This window comes from Channa argus, chromosome 16 (genome assembly GCF_033026475.1).
Source record: "Channa argus isolate prfri chromosome 16, Channa argus male v1.0, whole genome shotgun sequence".
Taxonomy (NCBI): Eukaryota; Metazoa; Chordata; class Actinopteri; order Anabantiformes; family Channidae; genus Channa; species Channa argus.
Genome location: NC_090212.1, coordinates 7,915,343 through 7,938,871, shown reverse-complemented (window position 1 = coordinate 7,938,871; position 23,529 = coordinate 7,915,343). Strand labels below are relative to the sequence as shown.

General features: G+C 39.2%; 2 protein-coding genes across 6 annotated transcripts in view; both read right to left on the bottom strand.

Annotated features, from left to right (window-relative positions):
* Window positions 1-4,912: 4,912 nt before the first annotated feature.
* LOC137100952 (kelch repeat and BTB domain-containing protein 11) lies at window positions 4,913-9,723 on the bottom strand. The gene is made up of 2 exons (XM_067478671.1): window positions 9,009-9,723; window positions 4,913-8,513 (listed from the first exon to the last, which is right to left on the bottom strand). Exon 2 carries the CDS (start codon window positions 8,463-8,465, stop codon window positions 6,528-6,530), a length of 1,938 nt encoding a protein of 645 aa, XP_067334772.1. The 5' UTR covers window positions 8,466-8,513; window positions 9,009-9,723; the 3' UTR covers window positions 4,913-6,527.
* A 1,422-nt stretch (window positions 9,724-11,145) lies between these two features.
* arhgef10 (Rho guanine nucleotide exchange factor (GEF) 10) overlaps window positions 11,146-23,529 on the bottom strand; it is a 49,364-nt gene continuing 36,980 nt past the window's right edge. For 4 of the 5 annotated variants that reach the window (XM_067478669.1, XM_067478668.1, XM_067478667.1 and 1 more), the window contains 5 exons: window positions 21,209-21,351; window positions 19,163-19,337; window positions 12,812-12,934; window positions 12,086-12,603; window positions 11,146-11,995 (listed from right to left, as the gene is read on the bottom strand). In XM_067478669.1, the coding sequence (XP_067334770.1) occupies window positions 12,101-12,603; window positions 12,812-12,934; window positions 19,163-19,337; window positions 21,209-21,351 (944 nt within the window). In that variant the 3' untranslated portion in view covers window positions 11,146-11,995; window positions 12,086-12,100. Of the gene's footprint in view, window positions 11,996-12,085; window positions 12,604-12,811; window positions 12,935-19,162; window positions 19,382-21,208; window positions 21,352-23,529 lie in introns of those variants that run through there. The other variant, XR_010910970.1, reaches the window with a different exon arrangement.

Genomic DNA, 23,529 nt, shown 5'->3' with positions numbered 1-23,529 from the left:
ATCATTTCAGCAGCCACTGAAAAATTAATATAAAAATTATTAATGAATACTACCACTTTTAATTGCTGTGTACCCATATTCATAATTGCTGCAGCATCTTCCTTGAAATGACATGATGACAAATACAAGTGTCATGTCAGCGCTTTTCCTTCTTCGTCTCACACCTCAATCAAAGGTAATCCATTTCACCTCAGCTATGAACACCGAAGCAAATTAAAGTCCCATTTCATTTTCCACCTTCATTAATGCATCTTGTTTCCAAGGTTACAATCATTTAGTAACTGTGGAACAAACAAATTCAAAGAAGCGTGTGCTTTGATATTTTGAGAGGAAGACAGGGATGGAGCTTACTAGGAAAACAAATCACCACAGAGTTTTAATCCTCTAGCTCCAAAGTGTTCTGCACATGTTTATCACAAAACAAAGCCTTTTTCATCTGAACAAACATTTCAATATTAGACTTTAGAAGCTTATGCCCAGAGAATAATGTTTATAATTTAAATTTTGCCTTGCCAGTGCTATACTAGTAAGTAAGTCCTGTATGGAATTGTCCCAATCCAAATCCCAACAAAACACAGCATGAGCTGTAACTGTACACTGTCATTATGTTAGTGGGGTTTCCTCCTGTGGTGTGATGTGACGATGACCTAATTTGCCTGCGTGTCGGGAGGGGGGGCAATGATAGGTTGCAACATAAATACTGTACAAAGCACATACAAGAATTATATAATTTCTTGTATGTAATGCAATGGGGCCATATAAAATGTCATGTTTGGATAGTGTTTACTCACTAGATTTTCAGGTTTTCTTTCTTGCTCAAATATAAAGAAAAAAGCAGGGCCTAAAGACATGAAGGATTTGAGGTGGTGGGAGCAATGATGAGTTCCCTGACGAGCTTTTTTTCTGCATGCAAATCATATCTGAATTTCTCATTAGCATAAATGCATGAGCAACTTTAAATGCTTTTAATTTTCAATCTCGCCAAGCAGAGGAGTAATTTGTCACTGTCAGGATGGGAGACTAAAAGGGGGGACCAGAGGGAGCCAAGGACTCCACGCTAAACTGGAATCACAGAAAATTTCTGATTTACTAATTGACTGATGTGCAGTTCAGTTGAGTTGCCTTGAAGGTGTAAATAATTCTGTGTATATTCAAATGGCAAAAATGAGAGTGTGGGATGGATACGGAAAAGCACATTTCATGATGCTTCTCCCCGGGCCATACTTTTCTCTGGTGATTCTCATTTCCAGTCTCTTACATTTTCACTCTGCCTCTCTAAAGGGGTGCACATTTGCTGTTTTAGTACATAATCACAGATAATCAACTGGAAATTAAAAGAAAATGTCACATTTTTTACATCTCTTTGCCATTACGTGAAAAGAGGCTGCTCAACGCTATTCAGCAGTGAGGCACAAAAGCTGTCCAGCAGCTTATCACATAAGCAGTTGTAAGTCATTTCAATTTTTATCTTCACTCTTTCAAGATGTAAGATCAACTGACACTGCACTCTGAAATCAAACCATTAATGCCTCCTTTTTGAACAAAGCAGTTAAGATTCAGACATACCTTGTTAGTTGAATTTAGCTGTAGGTTAAAAGAGGGGGGAACAATTTAACAAGCTCCCCATTTAAATGACTAAAACCAATTATGCAAACATAATTAGTATTCCATTATAAAATGAAAGATTACTGTAGTGTGGGACTAGCTGCTTGGTGTTACCTGCAAAGAAGGCCACATCACTAAAGCCTTTGGTGGAAGTATGTCTGTACAACAACTAGGCCACAGCTGCTGAAAAACATGCTTTAGCTTCACGGAGCAAACTGGCAGATCATCATGGTTCCAATGCCCCATCTTCTGTGGCCAAGGCAAAAGGGAGACAGTGTAAAATGAGATGTTAAACATTGGAAATGGTAAATGACAGTGAGGCTAGCTGTTTTCCAGAATTAGTTACAATGGCAGAGGACTCACACTAAGTGAAATACATGTTCTTCAACCACCTTGGGGGTTCAGATGTAGGATCACATTTCTAAAAAAAATGTCCACATGTATTCAGGCTTTGAGCAGGAAGCTTTTGTTCAGTGTAAGTTGGTGAACTGTGTTGCTAGCTAAATTAGCTAATGTTAACTACATTCCAGTCTCTATCTCACCTTACCCGCCTGCTATGAAGCTAACTGTTACTTTTAGACAAGATACAGTTTTTGTACAATATTGGCGCGTCCATTATGCCAAGCGTGTTTCTTCGCCAAGCTGATGGTACCTTCAAATGGTTGTTTTTTATACATTTAAAGAAACAAACTGCCAATGAAATAGGCTGAAAAATAGCAGTTAAATACGAAACTAACTAAGCTCAAAGAACTTTAGGTCGCGCGAGTGAACTAAAAATCCAAGCGACAGCAGACTTGATGACTTACACATGCGCATTTTTAAAGTTCAGGGCGTGTCAATCTTCCCAGCTCCATGGCAACAGACTGAGAGTCTTGGGTTTTTTTTTATTATTGTTATTTATAAATGTTGTATTGTGCCAATTTAAAGACATAAACTTAAAATACCTATTATTATTTTTAAGGCACTACAAAACTGAAATTGTTAAATTTGTCTTTTTTATTCATAATTTTAATATAGTTCTGATGGGGAAAATGCGTACCAACCACAACCGTAACAGTGATAATAAATAATGCATACACAAATATTTTTATAGATCTTACATATAATAGATCTTTATAGATTAAATATAATAGATCTTTATAGATATTAGCCTAAGTATTTATATATACATTCATATATACCTGTGTGTGTGTATATATATATATATATATATATATATATATATATATATATATACACACACACCTGTATATATATATATATATATATATATATATACACACATACACATGTATGTATGGTTGTATAGTTAAGTCTAAACCTGAATGTAAAAAAGTGTGCAGCTGCATAGCATTCTCAAGATTATGTTCATACTGCCCTCCAGTGTTGAATAGGGGAGGTAAACACAACAAGGCATCAACTGTAGAATGGACAGTATGCCAGTTCAATTTGACAACCTGTCTGTTTATCTTGTTGTTGTTTGCTCAAGTGTGTGGTATTGTTCCATCTGATTAAGTAAACAAATGTAAGTTGTTAATTTTGCACTGTCTCATTATTCTTTATTCAAGTGAACTGCACAAATTGCTTAAAACCTGGATCAGTAAGTGCCAGTAAAAACTGTTTATAGGTGCAAACACTGGTTGTATGTATACTATTAAATGTATGAACATAAACATGGAAAGCAAATATGGTGCTTATTAAATTTTCATGTAGTTGTCTTGAAGCTATTAGATGAGAGCTGAAATTCAGTTACATGTCGCATATAGAATCTGACATGTGGCTCCTTGTTAGGGCTTTGAACAGTTGGGTGCAAAAGTTTGCATCTCTTTAATTTAATAATTTAAAACTGACAAAACGACTAAAACTAATTATTTTTTCATCAACATTAAATTTCAACTGTAATTAATATATTTAGGTAAATGCAAACTTGATATAAGTGTCATTTTATTTTTTTTTAATGTTTTCAAAAATGCCTTTGACTATTTTTGTTACATCAGATGATGAATGAACATTTGTACTAGATGAATGTCAATTAAATTTAGATTTACTAATCAAATGTGGATGACAAAAAACCTTTGCTTTATTCATTTGTTGTTTCAAAATAAGGGGATGCAAACTATTGCACCCAACTGAAAAAGTTAGTCTGTACTGTCACTTGTTCTGTCACTAACCATGTTATCCTGTTTAGGAAACAGTAACTATACCGTGGTCCTTCAGAAAAGTCTGACACTTCTCCACACTACTGCCTCCAAGAAAAATGTTTGCATAATTACAAGGTAATGTGTGATTTGTGGCTGTGACTGTGGCTTCATGGCACCCTGTTCTGTGAAAACACCATTCAAATAGTAAGTTTACACGAGAAGTGATAATGTTCAAGACTAAAACAACATTGCAGGATTTCGTTTGATAGCATGCAGACAAAGGTAAAGGTTAACACATGTCAAACTGAGGTTGAGCCATTGATCACAGTGTAAATTAAAGATGTCCAGTTTTACAAATAGACACATTTCCAAAGCAATGAAACATTAAAAAAAAAATTAAAAATACAATGTTTGTGAAATAAAATCAAGGCCACTACTCAGTTCAGCAGTACTCTTGGGGATTTGGTTGCTGTATGCCCTGTAGCTAATGTTCTTGATGAAAACAAACAGCCAGTGTTACACATCATGATTTATGATGTCATAGAAAAAAAAATATACAGTAACACTAGTCACAAGTTAAAACAAGAAGTAAACTCACCAAGATTGTAAGATTTTTGGCCCGGTTCTTCTTGCTATCATCGTGTTTCATCTAATAATAATAATAATAATTTAAAGCGACTCACAAAAGAGTTGTTGGAAATGCAGTGATATATGTCACCTGTGACTTCCCTCACTCACATTACCTTCTATCCAGACAATGAGCATTTGGGTAGAACAATTATTACCTACATACTTTGATCATTAACTAAACTGACACAGCATTTAAATTTGACTTGTGGTACAATGCATTTATTTCTTTTCGCACTTAGTGCACCTGTTCAATATCTATTCTTGATATTATAAGAATCTTTTTCACAAAACGAACCAACATGAGATATATTAAAGTGAGCATGTTTTGAGGCACACAGAGTCCAATTGTAAGATATTATAATTATGGCTTTTCAAAATAATAAACTAACTTAATAAATGTTTTATTAGGCACAACAGCATAATTGGCTGCTGTAACGGTTTCCTTTCACTAGATGGCAGAACAGCTTCACACATGGCATTTTAACTAACCTGGGCAAATTTTCTTTGCAATGATAAAAACAGTCAAGAAAGGCAGATCATTTCCAGACACAAAATATTTTATTTGAAGCACTTAGGTCCAACTGATATACATTATCCAACAGCTTATTAGTTAGCCCACTCTGTATGACTTTAACAAGCCTTTGTCTAGCATTGCATTACATTACTGTCCCACCACAATAGCAGATCCAAAGCTATCCAAATCCATACAAAACTTCAAAAAAACACAGATGTCAAAACCACATCCTTTTTGACAGAGCACATTGACTGCTTAGAGACAATTTTACCAATGTAAACAAAAGCAATCTATTCCAAGAATATATCAGCATCAATTCTCATACAAAACTCCCATTATGATATTGAAACAAGTAACAAGTGTGCAATGTCTGAAAGAAAGTAAATTAGAACAAAAACTGTGGAGCAATGCAAGATAATGTGGTTAATTAGTGTCATTAGACCAGCACACTGTTGGTGGAAGCGGTGAGGGCCTTGACCTGATTATGCTGGAATAAAGCACAGTAATGTTTTGGGGTTGAACCTGGCAGCAAGTGAGCAGGGCTCTATGGCTCCTTCTCTGAGACACATACAGAGAAGGTGAAATAACACAAGTAACTGTGTATTCTGAGCATCTGGGTTTCCAAAAAAACATTCCAGAACGTGCCTATTAGCAGCAAACATGACGACCATCCTCCTACCAAAACAGCTATTGCTTTATTTTTTGACTTCCAGCGAATTCCGTTTATTAGGAACTTTATCTGCAGATATGGTGAAAATATAACATTTATCAGTCTCAAAGCTTTATAATAACCTGTCAGATCTATTAATTGTCTTTGGCAAATGTGCTAAAACTAACAACTGTTACACCCTTACGTAAGCTCTTAAAGAAAAATAGCATATTCTTAATCTAAAAATAATTGTAATTTATGTATGTTTTAATCCTAATGATTTCATTTTCCAATTTGTGATGCAAAAATCTAAAGCTTTGTCTCATTTCAAATGCTGAGATTTGCTGTGACTTAAAAGGTCCCTTGAATTACAATAGGTACAATGTGCTCCTTAAATTCTTTTTGGAATGTCTGTGGCCTAGATTATGCAACTTGTGTACTAATGATAAAGTGTCCTTGTTTCATCAAAGTTAGTGCAGATGAGTTTTTCCAGTCACATTTCACTCAGACTATTAACTAGCACAGCATTACAGCAGACCATTTTTATAGTCAGTTCCATTTGCATAGACCCTGCGTTGCATCATTCATAGAGCGCACAATTACATCGTCCATCCTTTTATTTAGAAAGCTTTCAAGAAAAAAATAGTTTATGTAACCAATATCACTATCCATGTAGTTAATATGTACTAAAGCATCTATCCTTCCTACAAAAGTGCAAACATAATACAGAAAATGCACAAAAATAATCTGCAGTCAATTTCATTGTTTCATTATCTACAGTCAGATACATATATTGTTTCATTCCTTTAACATAAAAAAATCCTTTTAAGGCTGTTCCTGTAGACACATTTAAATGCCATGCAAATACACACACATTCCACTGCAAGCAGGTATGACACACTGAGATAAAAGCTGACACTGAAGGGTCTATTTAGGGTCTTTTGCTTATTCCAAGTTTGCTATGACACGTGTATTATTCTGGATCACACTATGTAACTTTTTCAGGCTTTTCAGGCAAAGTGAGAACAAAAGGAAAAAGGACACCTTTTGCATCTAGAGGAGCACACAGCGTCTCCTCAACAAAGTAGGCGTTCTCTTCCTCCACTACAAATTGAAGAGTCTGACTTTTGTTCACACAGTAGATACAGTTTCCAATAGCAGCACACCTGAAGGGCAGATGACTTCCAAGCCTCTCTGATGCGCAATCGTTCCACATTTTCACTATGGTGTTATACTTGAACACATTGATGCCCTGCTCACGGTTGACGTCAAAGCGATAAATGAAGCTTTTGAAAGCGACCATGTCGGTGGACTTCTTCCTGCTGTTGTTGTACGGGCACTCCTGCCACTCATCTCTCTTGGGGTCATATTTAAGAAGGCGGTAGAAGAGAGAGCCGCCAGAAACATAAAGTTCTCCGCTGCAGGTGGTTGCTTCATGGGCCACAGCAAAGGCTCCCTTGGGCAAGGGAGCAACCGTGGTCCAGCGGTCCATACGCGGGTCATATTTTTCTACTGTAAACAAACATTCCCCTCCAATGGCGTACAAGTAGCCATCCATAGAAACAAGCTTTAGCTGGGCACGGGCCTGGTTCAGAGGTCTCACCTCAGCCCAGCAGTTAGTTATGGGGTTGTAGCAGAAGACCTTATCTGAAACCTTGCCTTTGTCCCCATAGCCCTTAATCCCCCCTGCCACAAACAGATAGTTGTACATGGTGCAGATCCCACAGCCTTTAGTGTTTACGTCCTCAGGCATGGCAGTCAAAGGCCTCCAATCATTTGCTGTTTCATTAAAGTAGTAAATCATATGGTTCTCCTCAAAAGAACCCAGTAACAATGGGCTTTGTGGCCGGCTGCCACAGCGGCTCGGCGGACAACTGCCAACACGATCAAACACATCGTTTATCTCTGCGACCATCAGAGTCTTCTTCCCATCCATTCTCTTCTTCAGGATCAGATCTCGCTCGGATCCATTCAGACGTCCATACGCAGCGGGGTCTTTGAGGATCTGAAGGAAGTTGTCACTCATGAATCCGTAGGCCGTTTCTTTCAGTTCACTCAGGCGCTGCTTTTTTGCGATTGTCAGAATCTCGTAGCAGTTCTCTGCAGTGATCTGTTCAGACATCGAGTCCATGGCTGCCTGGACAGCACAAGGGATCTGAAGGATTTTAGCCCCGGTGATGACATCTACTACGTTGTCTTTGCTAACATTCATCTGAGAAGTGTAAACATAGTCGATCAATGTAGACAGGGTGTTATAACTCACCCCCTTCACCTTCAGGATGTCTCGTGACAGCCGTGCTTTGAAGTAGTCACTCTTCTCTGCCAGGACAGACTTGTGAGCGTTGATCGTCTGCCCACCGACTTCAATGACTAAATCAGGCTCTTTTTTAGGCTGGGTATTTTCAGCTTCCTGGCTGCTGTCCCCACACTCCAGGTTCAATTTTAGGTCTGACTGATCAGATTCATGTTTAGCTTGGCTATGCAAACGTTTGGAGGAATCTGCACTGTAAGACACATCAGCTCTGGCACCATTGTGAATTTCACTCCTTGCACAGTTTTGTTGCATGCCAGCAATATGATTGGACATTGTGGAGCCAGCGTACGGAGGGAGATCAAAAGGTCCCTTATCATTGGAAAGGTGAAACTTATCAGGTGTGGAGTTGGAGGAGTCTTTGCCTCTCTGATGATCAATATGATTATTTTGTATCAGTCTTCCATCCAACAGGTATTCTTTCTCAGACACATTTTTTTGCAAGGAGCCCTGGACAAAACGTGGACATACACTACCATCTTCAGCTGCAGGTGTGGCAAGGTCAGGGTTCACGGAATGGGGGATGACATCAGCCTCAACAGTGAAGGCCACTGACCCCAGCCTCCGGCCCTCGTTCATCTTGTGCTCATAGGTGATGTGAGACAGTGTCTTCATCAATCATGCTGAGTGGATGGACAAACTTGTGACTTCCTCTCTCTTCACCTATATAAAGAAGACAAGCAGGAAATTTAATCCCAATAAAGGAAAAAGAGTTTTAGAGCTGCGAAGATGTCTTTATTCTCTAAGGGGCGCCCTTTCTCACCAGGAAACTGTGAAAAGTAAGGGAGAAATGTCTATCTTGCCATTGCCAACTGTATTAGACTCCTTAGTTATTTGAAGAAACGGAAGCAATCTCAACATGCAGCTTCTCGTGGCCTGCAAAAATAACCCTGCCTGCGCATTATTTGTGGTAATCCGGAGACATTTAGAGCGCATGCGCATAAGAAATGAATCTCTAAAATGACGGGGACATATGTGTGTTTATACCAAAAAGCCTTGCCCAACACGTTCCCCGACAATGTTAGACAACAGAGGAGATATTAGGTAACCCAGTCGAGTCATTAGGAAATACCGTATGAGGTACATTAACGTCAACCAGGTTTTATGAGGAGGCTATAAATACGGATTCCTTCGTATTGGCAGTGCACTGTGACCTACCTGCGTTTTCACCAGCAGTTTCTGTGCCAGTCCCTCCACCAAGCTGCTTTTAAGCGGTCGCAAACCAGATAAGCTGTGCTCCTGTGGACGAGCTGACTTCACCGACTGTTCCAGCTGCTGGATCCCATTCGTTCACACTTCATCCATCGAGCCTGTGAAGTGCTGTTTCAAACGCTCCTGCACAGAAGTCTCCCCCTTCGGTTCCGTGGTGGAGGCGCGGCAGGGGGACGATCATATAAGCATTTCAGGTCGCACCTCCTTCAGATCAGCCGTCGCCAAGTAATTTGCTTTAGTGGCAACTGGGGTGAGACGCTGTGCATGTTCAGCGTCTTTTCTGCAAGAAGCTGCTCAGCGTTGATGACAGAGGTACTAGCTCTAAGACCTTTCAGGACATTTATATTTGCTGTCTTTTTTTTTAAGTTTACTACAGTGAGTCGGTTATTGCTCTAAACCACGCCCCCTCCACTCGATATTATCCCTGCACTCAAAAGCGCCAGGCTCCATCTGTTGTGTCACACTGGACGCATCCATAAGGAAGATGCTGCATTCCAGTACGCATCATCCCTGTCCTGGGTACCACGATGAGAAGGGGGGAGGGTCGTTGTCAGGCGATTTAACTCATGGACCCCCCCCCTCCAATGTCAGCACACTCACCAGAACCCAGTCTATCCTAAAAAGTGTGTTCCTTCTTGTGAAATAACCATAAACAATTCAGTGGCTATTGGAATACTGTATTAATTCTGCACACTGCCATAAACCGACCACCGTTAACCTCCAATGGGGCTTTTATGTTGCAATAACACTATTAAAAATCCAATGCATGTTCCATTAGTCCACTCCACCTGTTGGTGCATTAGAAAGTTTGTCATAATAAATGTAGAACGGACATGGAAAGTTCCCAAAATAAATCATGAGTATATGCTTGTGGTAGTAACCAGTAAATATGCGGTAGATTTAGGAGGCTAACAATGTTAAGGAAATATAATCGCACTTCCCTTTTAGTAAAGGGCCAACAGGATCTGAATTCAACATGAGATTCACTCTGAAACAATGAACATGCAACAGAAAGCATATCTGCGCAGGAACATAATACGAATACTTTGTATGGCAATGTAATGTTGGAAATAAATATGTACATACATACAAATCCACATGAAAAAATATAACCCGACAGGGAAGCGGCAACAGTAGGAGATGTTTTTATTCAGGGTCCGCAACCTCCTCTTTATGGACACTGTACATCTTTAAAAGTGGCTTTCAGATACAAAAATGGAGAGGAGCCACTGCAAGGGCATCACCTAACTAGCAGCAGTGGGTGATTAGAGAACATTTAGCTGGGAGGTTTTAATACCAGATATTCTGAGAACAAAGACTTGCTGAGGGACTGATACAGGCCACAAAATTAGTGTTTTCCCTAGAAACCTCAGGGTCGGACAGATAACAAAAGACTTCCAGTTGCAGCTGTGCTCGTATGTGAGCAATTCAAACTAACTGATAACTGGGTGGGTTAATAACAGTGAGCCTGATGCATTGCCAGGTCCCACTTCTAGCATATAAAAAGCTAGTATTTAATTTCATGAGTTAATATTATCCTAAGTTAAAGTCAACATATTATACAACTAGAAAATCGCATCAGATAATATTTAGGATCATTCTAGGGTGCCATAGTTTGTAGTATGGGAAGAACTCCAATTTGAAATCATCTATTTTTATTGGAACTGACCGTACAGTGAAACACTGTTGTGCAACAGTGAACGTGGGCGTTACAAGAGAAAATGTCCTGACCCTCTTTGTTCAGCAGTAGGAGAAATGAGCAATGAAATCCCAGAAGAGATGTACCAGGATAAGTTCCTGGGCCCCTCAAGCACATTGCTAGTCCTTGCATGTACTGATGGCTGCACACAGTAGGAGTGGAGTAGAAGTGCAAGGTCAGTTACAGCGAGGATAAAAACTGATTGTGTATGTACTTCTGCTGCTACTTGTCTTGAATATGACAGTAAATCTCTTAGCTTTACCAAAATGTCAGCACATTCTCTTTATTTTGTGAGGATGGAAAGAACATTTTAAAATAAGTGGATATTATGGTTAAGAGCTTGCAGAACTGCATGCAGTAAAGATGAAGTTGAAACACAAAACGTTCCTCAATAAAACAATGTTTATGGATTTGTTAATATACATGACAAAGGTACATCCAAGTTGTTGCAAAACTATAAAGCATTTTATCTTTTTTTAATTTTTAAAAATATATGTCAGAAACAAAGATGCAAAAGTCAAAAATCTCTCTTGGTGATAACGCTTAATCATCTTTTCAGTGATAGAACCCTGGCCAGCCAGGGATTATCATCAGCCTTTCTCAATCAAATTCAGTCACTGATATTTCCCCTGCTTCCCTTCTTTCTCTGTTAGCAGAAGAGTGGACAAGCTCACCCAACAGTGAAGGGATTTGATTTGAATACTTTTTTAACATAACACCTACATCTGTAATCCTGAGTTGTCATACTTCATATTTACAACTCTGGCCTAATCGTTATCTTACAAATACAGTTAATGCAACAGTTTTAAAGCCCTGTCAATACATTAAACATCTCGCAAGTAGGAAACAATTATTTTTCGCTTCTTTTCAATACTGATTTCAATTCTGCAGTCCTCTACAGTTGGCTGGTATGGAACAAACACTGGTGGGTTATGAAATGTATTAGCCGTGTCAAAGAACGACTGACTTCATCAAAAGGTGAAACAAAGGACCTTTTCACAAACAACTACATATTGAACAAACACAGTACATCATTTGACTTATGTCTGGGGTGCTGCTTCTCCATCAAGCATCATGATTGAGTGTTTTCTTTATCCTTTGGTTTTATTGTACTGATTAGGGTCATTGTGGAAAAACAGTGGCACACTTAATGCAGTTGTGCTTAAATTAAGACATTTAGCTGTTTTGATTGATCCCAAATATTCTGTCAAGTGTCAGAAGTGTCTCTTTTAACCTGAAAAGAAACAGAATGCATAGATGAGATATTTAAAGCATGCAGTTACATTTTTAACACGTAATTGATGAAATGTAGTTTACAACCTACCTCTGTGGTTTAGTGTCACATACAGAGCAAAGGAATCTGCCAGATCATAATAGTGGAGGTGGTGTCCTCATGTCGTGACTGTTTGGTCTTTTTGTTCACCCTGCGGTGACCCAAACCTCCAGACACCACTAGCAGAGAGCTGACATCTACCTTGTTTGAGCGACGGCCCCTCTGGTGGTGGGCGGGGTCGTGGAGCATGTCATAAAGGGCCCCATCCTCGGGCCCGTGCTCCAAAGAACCCTGGGAGGGAGCTAAGGAGCAACAGGATGATGAAGACAGGGAGTCTTGGAGAGCCATGGTGGTACAGCCCGCCTCTCCTAACCACACACCCCGCCCCTGAGGGGGAGTCAGGCCTGAATTTGGGGGATGGCTGTTCTCCACATCATCTGTCTCTTCTGGCTTTACTGAGGTGGGAGGGGGGGAGGATGGCAGGTCAAAGGGCTGGTTGCACACAGCAGCAGCCATAGTGAGAAACTTGACTGGTCCGTTGTGAGCATGTAAAGACACCATGCCACGGCCTGACAAGAGATACAGAGGGTGAGTATTTACCCTGGTTTTTTCATACACTTTGGTGTCTTATAAAAATCCACAGGATTTGCTAATTTTCTGAGTTTACATAAGGGACATTCAATTATTCTGTGGGAAGTTATTACAGGCTTTTATTTAACTGAATTACTATATTACTATGAAACACTGAATGTTGGTACAGTAGCATTTCAGTAGTACCTGTGACTTTGGGGATCCCCTGCAGTCTGGGGACAGAGAGGGCCACAGTCACCCCCAGATTAGTCCCTACAAGAAGCAGACCATGACAGACCAGCAGACTGCTCACTGACATCCTCTGGTTCCCTGTGAAAAACAAAAACATAATGTAGTATTGACATTACAATAATGATATGTTTTCCTAAAGTAAATCTACTTAATTGTTGTTTTAAAATAGAGAAGAAGAAACAGGCATTGAATGTTACTTGGCAAAGACATCCTGCAACCCTGAATAATTCACAGTGTCAGATGCGAACAGTTGGACCTCATTCTGATGCATACTGCTCATGCACACTTATGTCTCCTGGAAAATCAGAAAAATGCATAGTTATTGGGCCACTTTACCAAGCGCGAGTACAGTGCAGCGTGTGGGAGAAAGGATGGTGTGTGTCTTTTTAGAAAGTAGTGGTATTTCTGCAGCAATGATGCTCAATAGTTATTTGTCTCCAGGGCAACGTAAAGCAGAGCCTGGGTAAAAGCAGGCCTTTTAAAGTGTCTGAACACAGAAAAACGCACCATTATGATCCACTTTGAGTCAAACAAACAAACACAAAGGCGTTACGCAATAGAACGAGTGAAGCGTAATGCTGTAATTAAGCAAGGAGCTCTGCCTCTATTCAGACAGCTTGTGGTAGCGACATCAACACAATATGACCTGACCTTTTTCCGTTCCCTCCTGGTTATAAAAATCACTCGGATGCCACTTTAAAAGCTGTGACTGTTAAGTTAATAGCAACATTCAGATGACTATAAAGTCAGGCTTGCTGACATTTTGTGTTAGGTGACCTATTACATGAAATTTGGCACTCACCTCAGATCTCCCTCACAGGAGCTTTGTCAGAAGGACAAACACACAAACAAAATCCAACAAATCAATGATCTATACTGCTTATACCTTTAAGGGTTGCAGAGGGCTGGAGCCTATCCCAGCTGTCTAGTCAGACATTTTTTAATCATACTTTTTATGATTGTTATAAAATCTGTGGCTTAGCAAAAACAGTCTTTGCAGTCTCGCTATGTGGGAGGTGAGACTGTCATGAGTAATTACTGCTGTAACAGCTTGACTTGAATTTCCTCCCTCAAAGTAATCTTTTTGGGCTTTAGGAAAATTACTGCCAGTCTCCCTGCCTGATTCCCTCACTAGAGATGACCTCTTGCATGAGGCACACACAGACCATACTGCGACACTTCCAGGGATCCTGCCAGATAGGCAGGCAGGTACTATGGAGTAGAGGGCCTAACGTTTTGCCCACATGTGCTTCTAATGAGGGCCCAGAGTTAGCAGAAACACACAGACTGCTGGCTGGGGGTCTTGCTCAACTTCCTTCTTTCATAATATTTGGAGTTCCCCACCCAGAGGGTGAACTAAAATAAATCTAGAGTGAATGTCAACACAGCGTGGATCTGGCCCTGATCCTACACCAGTGCACCACTTTGATCTGCACTTAGTCCTGAAAGCCAACAGCAGGAGGGAGGAGAAAATCCAAAACATTACAATAATACACTATGTCAGCCATTCATTAAGTCTGGAAATAACTCAGGTCAGCACAATGCAAAAAATTTCAGTCTCAGTCAGTTCTCCACAGTAGGACTATGTATATACCTTTCTCCTATACTACGCCTACTTTAACTGTTTTAGCTTGACATGATAAATCTGCTCATTAGGTAATTTGCTAAAGACCAAGTGACTACAGTATATTACAGTTTGAATTGAAAATATATCTGTATCTGTATAAAATTTCATTGAACATTCTCAATCTTTGAGTCTTGGTTCATTATGGACTGACCGATACACCAAAAAGCCAAATGACTTTTTGAATATATATTTTGAAATGATCATATACTGTGTCCCTCTTGGACCCTATTCTTGAATATCTCTTGTCAAGTTCCAAAGAGATATTAAGAAAGAGACAGGTTTTAACTGAAGCTACATCATTATGAGGCAGAATAAGTAAGTTTTCATTATTGGGAGGTGTACAACAATGGTCACATACAACTAAAGAAAAGCTGGAGGTGTTATTTACTGGCTGCCCCAATGTTTGTCTCCCATTAGTTAATGCATAGCTGATTATTTAGGTCACAGAGGAGCTGACAAAGCTAGACAAGACCCTCAGTACAGCATCCAGTTAGGTAGACACCATCCTCTGAGATGTCATCACAGGACAGTCTTCTTTGAAGGAGGCCGACTGACCTTAGAAGTGCATATTATCTTTCTCTGTTATTACATTTTTATTTTCTGTACACACAGATTTGTCTCACTTTTTATTTAATATACCTATTTTATGACAATTTTACAGCTTTTGTGCTTGTTAGATAGATTCACTTAAAAGGACTAGCCCGATCCCACCAAGGCTCCCTATGAATGGATGAATGAATGAACGAATGAATAAATAAATAACTAAACCCATGAGCATCTTTATTTTTAAGATTTCTAATCCAGAAGATGGGAAGAGGATGTTTAGATGACAACTTGAGTCTTGTGTTGTAACAGCACAGTACTAAACACTGCTAAATTACTTTAAGGACCTCCTGTCTGCAAAGAAGAAAACTAGCTGAATTGCTCCAACATGCATGGACATGAGAAGGATAACCCCACCTAGAGCACCTCCTGCATTTAACACTGCACCATTCATACAGGAATTCAAACACAAGACAACGCCCCATGTTCTTTTTTTTCTTGTGGAGATTTTCTTTACTGGATCAATTCGTAATCTCACTGTGTGTTCTGTAGATAAACCAAATTCCATCAGGCGCTGTAATGCATTATTGCTTCAAACTAATTTGAACTTTTTGGAGAATCAAATAACATTTTTTAAAATGAATTAAAGTATTGAATTTTTTTTAGCTTATGCTTCTGTAAATATATTGTAGGCCAGTGTTTTTCTCTTAACAAACTGAATGCAGGCAGTTCCACCTCTCCAAAGTGTTTGGTTGGTATTTCCATTTACATCTGGGCTTGTGCAAGAATGGCACATTTTTTGGATCCACAGCAAATATCACTAAGGAACACTGTCACAACAGATGACAATAAAGTGGCAGCCAGTTAAATTTAATGCAATAGCTTCATTAAAATTAAACCCCCTTAACCTTGTTTTTTGTTTAAACTAAATTGAATTAGTTAAAACATTTTATTCTAAGCTGAGTGACTGTCTAAGGACCTAAAGCTGTTATCAAGGAAGTGAACTCTCAATGGCGAGGCCTGGAGGATGAAAGCTTTCTTGAGTGGTGGTCTTTCTTAGAACAAGCTTCCTTTGTGGTTGCATGGATCTTATTAACCAATATGGGCAGCAAGGCCTCAAAGCAGACTGGTTTTATCATTTACATCTGTTTGACAAAGAGTCCACTTATACCTCTAAACAGTCGGAGTGAGATTCTCCCACAATAGCAAAAGGATATGGATACTCCAAGCAGTTAATTATCTCTTACATTTTTGCTTGCAATTAAGGATTTCCTTAGGATACTTGGGTTTGTGAATAGCTGTGGATAACTTCAGCCTCAGAGCCTCAGATACAAAAAGCTGTGAGGATAGTTTGTGTGAATCCTTCACAACAAGGGATTTTGTCTGCATAGCTGCTCCAGCAGCTAAGTTACATTTAAATCCATTGCGCAAGAATTAATTACACAAAAGCTGACAATTTGCTTATAACCAAGTAAATGCTGCATCAACCTAAAAGAAGAAACCTGAAGAAAATTGCAATGTTGCTTTAGCAGACTTTGCACAATTTCATCAAGTCCTGTTTGGGCATTTTGTAGTTAAAGACCTCTTGTGCCCTTCTGAACATTATAACTAGCACTGGCAATCATACATAAAATAATCTAACAACTATAATCTATGACTGAACTAAATATGGCGGCTGTAGCTCAGTTGGTAAGGACCACAGGGTCAGTGGTTCAATCCCCGCTCCTGGCTACAAGTCGAAGTGTCCTTGGGCAAGACACTGAACCCCAAGTTGCTCCCGGTGGGTCAGGTGAGCACCTTGTATGGCAGCCACCGCCATCGGTGTGTGAGTGTGTGTGTGAATGGGTGAATGGGTGAATGGGAAGCTACATTGTAAAGCGCTTTGGATAAAAGCGCTATATAAGCGACTATTTAAATATGCTCACAGTCTAGGCAGAGCTGGACTAACCATGGCATCATCTACTAATGATGCTGAAGATGAGACAGCACAATACAAAAAGAAATTGAAACACAACTGTCAACACAAAACTGAGATCAAAACTCATTTGAGTATCAAAACAATACAATTCAGCCTAAAGACAAGGAAAAAAAAGAAACAAACCATCAAGACCATTTCAACATTGTAAAGAATACTTTAGAGATTGGACGCCAAACCAAACACTGTCTGCAGTACTCAGTTTAGAATAAAAGGAATAAAAAACAGCAGTGACCAGACTGCAAACATCCAGACTTCATACATGCTGAACTGTAGTAATCCCTTTAGTCTGTGTGTTTTTGGGTCAAGCTGATGCAACATAGCAGATTACAAGGTCCAGAGCTACAGTACATAGTGCCCTAAAGGCTTAACCTTGGGACAGTAGTCACACTAACAGTGATTTCATCTGAATATCCTTAATGACAATGTTTGCCTTAAATAAACAAGGAAGCAGACTGTGCTTGTTTCACAACCCACAAAAAAACAGTATGATCTACTGTGATGACAACCCCCACAGCAACAAAACCAGTCTCAAGGAATTGCATCACATCAAACATAATAAAACTCTATTCAGTTCATCTTAATTCAAAAAGTTTTGGAGCTATGGTTCATCTGTCTCACCTCTTGCTGTTGCAGACAAATAAAAACCTGTTAATGACAGGTTTAATTCTGCAGAGTTTTACACAATCTGGGATCAAAAGTGAGCCATTATGCTGGAGTGATGTAAGTAAAGCAAATTGCCCTGCAAAACAGAGCCAAACCTGTGACGTAACATCCCTACTGGTGGGTTAGGTTTAAAAAAAAATACAATAAAAAAAAAAAAATCAATAAATTCTCAGATATGCCCACAGAAGCAGACAGTTTGGTTTTATTAGCCCAGTTCATGTCAGACAGTGATAGTGTTATTTGTACTTCATTTCATCTCTCAGCAAAATAGTGACCTTCAAAACAAGTTCTTGATCATTGATGTTCCTTATGGCAACATAATGTTTTTTTCTGCTGAACTCCACTAGCTCAACTACCAAAGCAGCCTTGCTCAAAATATAATGGATTCATGTGATCAGAATCAGAAATAATTTAATAATCTCCAAGGGGAAAATGATTTCATTCCAGATGCTCCATGACAGACTAAAAATTATCAACATACAACAATAGCTGCAGGTTCATGCTATTCAAAATACAGTTTTAAATTTCATCGTATCCATATTTGTCCACTTATAAAAGGTATGTTCCATTAAATACTTTTCAAGTTTTCAGATTTAGGTTGATTCAGATAACAAAGCACATGACATTGCTTTAAAATCAACTTGAGGAGGTAAAATGTTTTTTTACACAACACTATGAACAGAAACAAACAGAAGAGAAACAGAGGTTCCTGTTCACTGTTTTTCAAAGAGCTGAGAGTGTGAAAAACCGGCTGTCTGGGTGAGCAGCTACGCTGATGTCAGGTAATTACTAACAGGCACCAAGAAAGAAAACACTGAAAACATGATGTTGTGGGACATCCATGACAGTTCACAGATGCAGGGCTGTGTTTTAAATAATTGTATTGACTTGATCATCACAAGATCAGATATCAAAATTGAGAACACCTATGTTCTGCAGTTCTTTGTCAGAAACTCTGACACTAACTAAAGAGGTTTTAGTCTCAGACAGGAATACAGATCTGAGTGATACTCAGGTGTCAGCAAAAGGGACTGAGAAAGTGGACAAAGCGCTGAAGGCAGCGGTGTAGTATGGCTGTAGAATCAACAAGGCGTAAACCACAAACCCCAAGACAGATCAAGGATTTCGACAAGGTGAGAAAAAAACTCTAAATACTACAGTACAGTTTGATGTGTTATTGGATAATATATAGAATAAAAGATTGTATGTGAAATGACCACCAGTGATTTTAATTTCCTATTTTAAACTCTTGTGACCATCTTCCTGGTGAGGTTGGACAGGGAAGGAAAAGATGAAAATGCAGAAATAAATTGTAAACGATGGTATGCAGAAGCCAAAAGAAAAACAGTACACAATTTAGTAGTGTAGCCTTACTCATTTCTGTCTTTGATCACTGTCTAATGAGTAAGTGCACAAAGACATGTAGTGTTGGTTCAAATAAAAATAAAAAAATAAAAAAAAGGAAACTAAATACTTTCAGGAGATTATGTCTTACCTGGCAGTATATTGTGGACTGGCGTAGCAATGTTAATGTCCTGCAGATGCTCCAGGGTCTCTGTGTGGAAAAGGCGGAGTGTAGAACCAGAGCTGAAAGCAATCCAGATGCCCACCCCGGCCACCACCATGTGGGACACCACCATGCCCTCTTCCTGGTGAGCCTCCAGCTGCCTCTGGATGAAAATGACAGGATAGCATGACAGGACTTGGGTATTACCTATTGTGCAATCAAAATAAATTGAGACGATTAATTCTATCTATTGTAAAAACTCCCATTAACTTGAATTAAGAGTTCAAAATATTAACATAAAAAAGCCCAACATAACATTAAAAACAAAGAAACAAACAATTCAACAACCTTCATTCTGAACGAGTAGATCAGAAAATTGAACATGTCAAACAATGGGATATTGGTTTAATACCTAATGGTGCAGCTGAGATGTAGGCATAACATAGTGGTTTATCCATTTGCTTTTACGCCACAGGGAACAAGTTAGTTTGGTTAATTAGCAACAATATGTAAAATGTGAAGAATCAATAATGGAAAATGGTGCAAAGTGTTTTGCACACAATACTAATATGTCAGAATAATGCGATCTCAGGGGAACTTTTGGAATTGTTTGCTACCATGTTGACTGAGTGTGAAAAACTAACCGTAAAAGATGAATCAACCCACAAAAAGTTTGGCTCAGCCTGTTTAGACTGCAGAAACCCATGCATCGTCAGTGGTTGTTATGTCTGGAACCCTTTGATTATGCTTTACTGTCATATGATGAATCACATTTTCACAATTGTATCATATTGAATATGATACAATGTTTTTTTTGCTAGATGCATAGAAGGAGTTTATGTAGTTTCACATGAAGTCAAAACAGGAAGCACATGAAGAGCAACATTTTGTAAGTGCTACTATAAAGATCTGGTTTAAGGAAAACTCCTCCATGTACTCTTATTCATTAGGGATAGTTTCAAATACTGTAGGTGTAGAGTGCAACTTTGAATTCTCTGTTCAGGGAGCCCAGTAAGCTAGGCTCTCTCCATTGCCACAAGTTACATAACCTCACCACACATAGCTTTACGTGTAGGTGGAGTTATATTTGTCAAAGGAAAGTCCATTCAAAAATGTATCAGTGCAAGGCAAGTAAAACGTGACAATGAAACAGAAGAAACATACAGTGAGTATGTCTTGCAATTTTCTTTTTGACAAGTAAAACAATTGTAATTGGTATTTTATCTGCTTTAAAATGTTTAACCACAACAAGTGTCCCCCTTCTTTGGATTTATCCAAAAATGATTTTTCCTCTCTCCCTCAGTTTTTCTCATCTGTCTGACTTGCAGTTACCACTGTGGACTAACTGTAAGTCTTACGTCAGAGAAAGAGAGCAAGAGACACAGGTGGTCCAGCATAATGAGCTTAATGAGGCTAAACTGATTATGAGTGAGTACATGTCAGAGAAACGTTACTATTTCTGGACTCATGGCAGTGGTTCCATTCCCTTAAACAGGCCAAAGCTCACAAACAATCAGTGTTCCAGGAATCAATAGGAAGTGACGTTATGTACAGTAGGGATTCTCCGCTAGTGATTCTTCTACACTTATAGTTATATATAGTCACCACTTTTTAAACTTGCTGTATTTTGTCAAATATGACTGTGGACAAGCTCAAGCAACTCTCCATAGTTAACTTCAGCCTCATCTGTTGCCTATTTGGTTTGCTAAGAAGTGACACTTCCCATCTTACTTCATCTCTTCAAGAATAGCACCTTCAGCTCTGTCATTAATTACTTAATCATACATAGTATGGAGTAAGAAAGGACTCACTCATTCACTAAAATACCCAACCTTCGAGTGAAAAAAAACAGCACCTTTTCCTGGTCTGACACATTCTTTAAAGAAACAAAGACTTTCTCACTGGCTTGACAAATGGATATGATAATGATTAACACTGATAATGATTAACATGTACACGAACAGATCTGTTAAACTGCTTAGTTTGTCATGGTATGTAATAGTAGACCAGCGGTGCTGAAGCTGGGTTACAAACCTCCACACAATGTGTATGGGTGCCGATGATGAAGACCTGTCCACCTGATGATGCCCAGAGGTGGTCCTCCATAGCCAACATAGCCTTGACTGGGAGGACCCCCAGTTTCAGCTCTTTGGGCTTCTCGAAGCTCCACAAACCATCTGTAATGACAAAAACAATATTGGCAGCCCATTATTTTATATGGAGTATTGTGAAATTAAACTGAAACAAATGCACAGAGAATATATTTTAAGTCAGCATGTGCAATCTAAAAAGCTGCAGTAAAAGTATGTGATGAAGCATAACATACATCAAACCAAACACTACAGTGCTCCACACCTCTATTAATATCACCGCATTATAATTTGCAATACAAACCTCCAGCTATTATTTTATGTAATAGTAACACAGAATGGTTACGACTTCACATGAACAATAGTGCAATAGCCACTCCGTCTTTATAAATGTCATCTGCAAAGGTCACCCACATTTATATTTTTATAGTGGAGTGGCCATTGATGGTTTTCACAGCCTTCACCATGAATATAGATAGGCTATGAGGCATTAGTCAGAGCTGAGCTCGATCCCACATGCACCCCCGACACACTCTGTTCTACATGTGCCTAAGCACTTAAAGTGCCAGCTCTTCTGCAATGAAAAACCCCATGCTGTGACGTTATAAATATGAACACACATTTCGTGTTAAGAATTCTGTTGCTGTGGTCATAAGGAGAAAAAGGAAAAAAGCTATTTAACTAGAAAAGCTCGATGGTGAATACAAACTTCATCTCCTCCAGATTCCACATTCCTTTAGCTAATCTAGGTCAGGAAGTGAATGAGGCCTCACCAATCGTGTTTGTTTAAGAAAAGGCACAAAAGCAGCTATTGAAAGGAGAGATGCCATGCAGAGAGAGATGTTCTTTCAGATGTGCAGTAATATTGGGGAAGTGAAGGTAAACTTCTACTGAAGAAGCAAGGTGGGATTAGCATTGCCGCTATGGACTGTGTATATTATTGCAATAATAATGCTACTGTGTAGGTGAATGTGCTTGAAGAAAAGAAAAAGGAAAAGAGCAGCGGAAGAAAAGAAAAAAGAAGTGACATGAGTGCCAACATGCAGGCTTATGTAAGTCTTCTCTACTGAGGAGAGTCTGCCCACATCTTATTGCCTTAACTGTCGTATTCTTTCATGTCAATGTCACCTGCAACAAACTTCTCATCACCATTTACACATACATAACACAATAACACATAAACTGTGACTATGAAAGCTATTTAAATAAGGCATTACTCTTTATGTGACAACTCCAATAAATGACATAATACTCTTAAGAGGCAAAAAGGAGATGCATGGTGCAGAAAAGCAGAAGAGAGCTGACTGTTTGTCTATGACACGTGACCTTTGCCGAATCAGTGTCTGCTTCTTTCTCCGTCTCTCATACAGTCAGTCACAAAGGAAATACTAGCATGGCAGAATGAGGCTGACTGGCCGGCTTCAGACATACCGCGTTAACATTTCCATGCAGTATAACTCAGCACTGAATGTTTAAAGACAAAGCCCCAGTGCTGTCTCTTCTGTCAGGTTTGATATTTCCAGGCTGTGAGGGTCACCTTTCATCAGTTGACAGTTTAACATCAAAGGATATAAGCAGATCATTTCTTCTAGTTATGCCATCTTTCTTCTGTGCAGTGTAAACCGTGGGTCTACTTTAAATGCTAACAGCGTACAGGCCGAGCCAGTAACTGGCTCTGACATAGTGCTTGAGCAGCATTACAACAATGATGCAAGCTACATTTCCCTACTCCCGTAACTATGCAGCATGAGTCATCACTGCAGCATAAAAGCATCATATCCTAGTGACAGTGACAGAGCTGTTGGTGAGTACAAAATCCTACAAACTCAGTGGCTAGGGCCAGGAACTCCTTCTTGGAATACATTTGGCATACCAGTGGTGATGAATGATAAAAGGCAGCTACCTGAACTGCTGGAACATTCAGTGAAACTGGAGACCAAAACTGGCAAACACTGTGCCGATGACAAGTGCATCAAAAAAGCAATGAGTATGCCAAAAGACTACAAGATTAACTGCATGATTACATACAAGTTGATGTGTTTCTAGCTGGCAAAATGTAGCTTGACTGTGGGAGGGGTGATAACAGTCTCCTTCATCATTCTGTTTCTCTCTCTTGGGCTTAACCAAACAACAAAGCTAGAAAACACACTAGAAAGGGCACTTAAAAGTCCTTTCTCAAAGAGGTTGAAAATCTAATTTGAGTCATATGGTAACATGAAGCACAGCAAAATATGTAAGCGAGGTTAACAAAACATGCCTCGAGCA

Coding starts and splice junctions, on each gene's coding strand:
- LOC137100952 (XM_067478671.1), bottom strand. CDS start 8,465: ATGAAGACACTGTCTCACATCACCTATGAGCACAAGATGAACGAGGGC.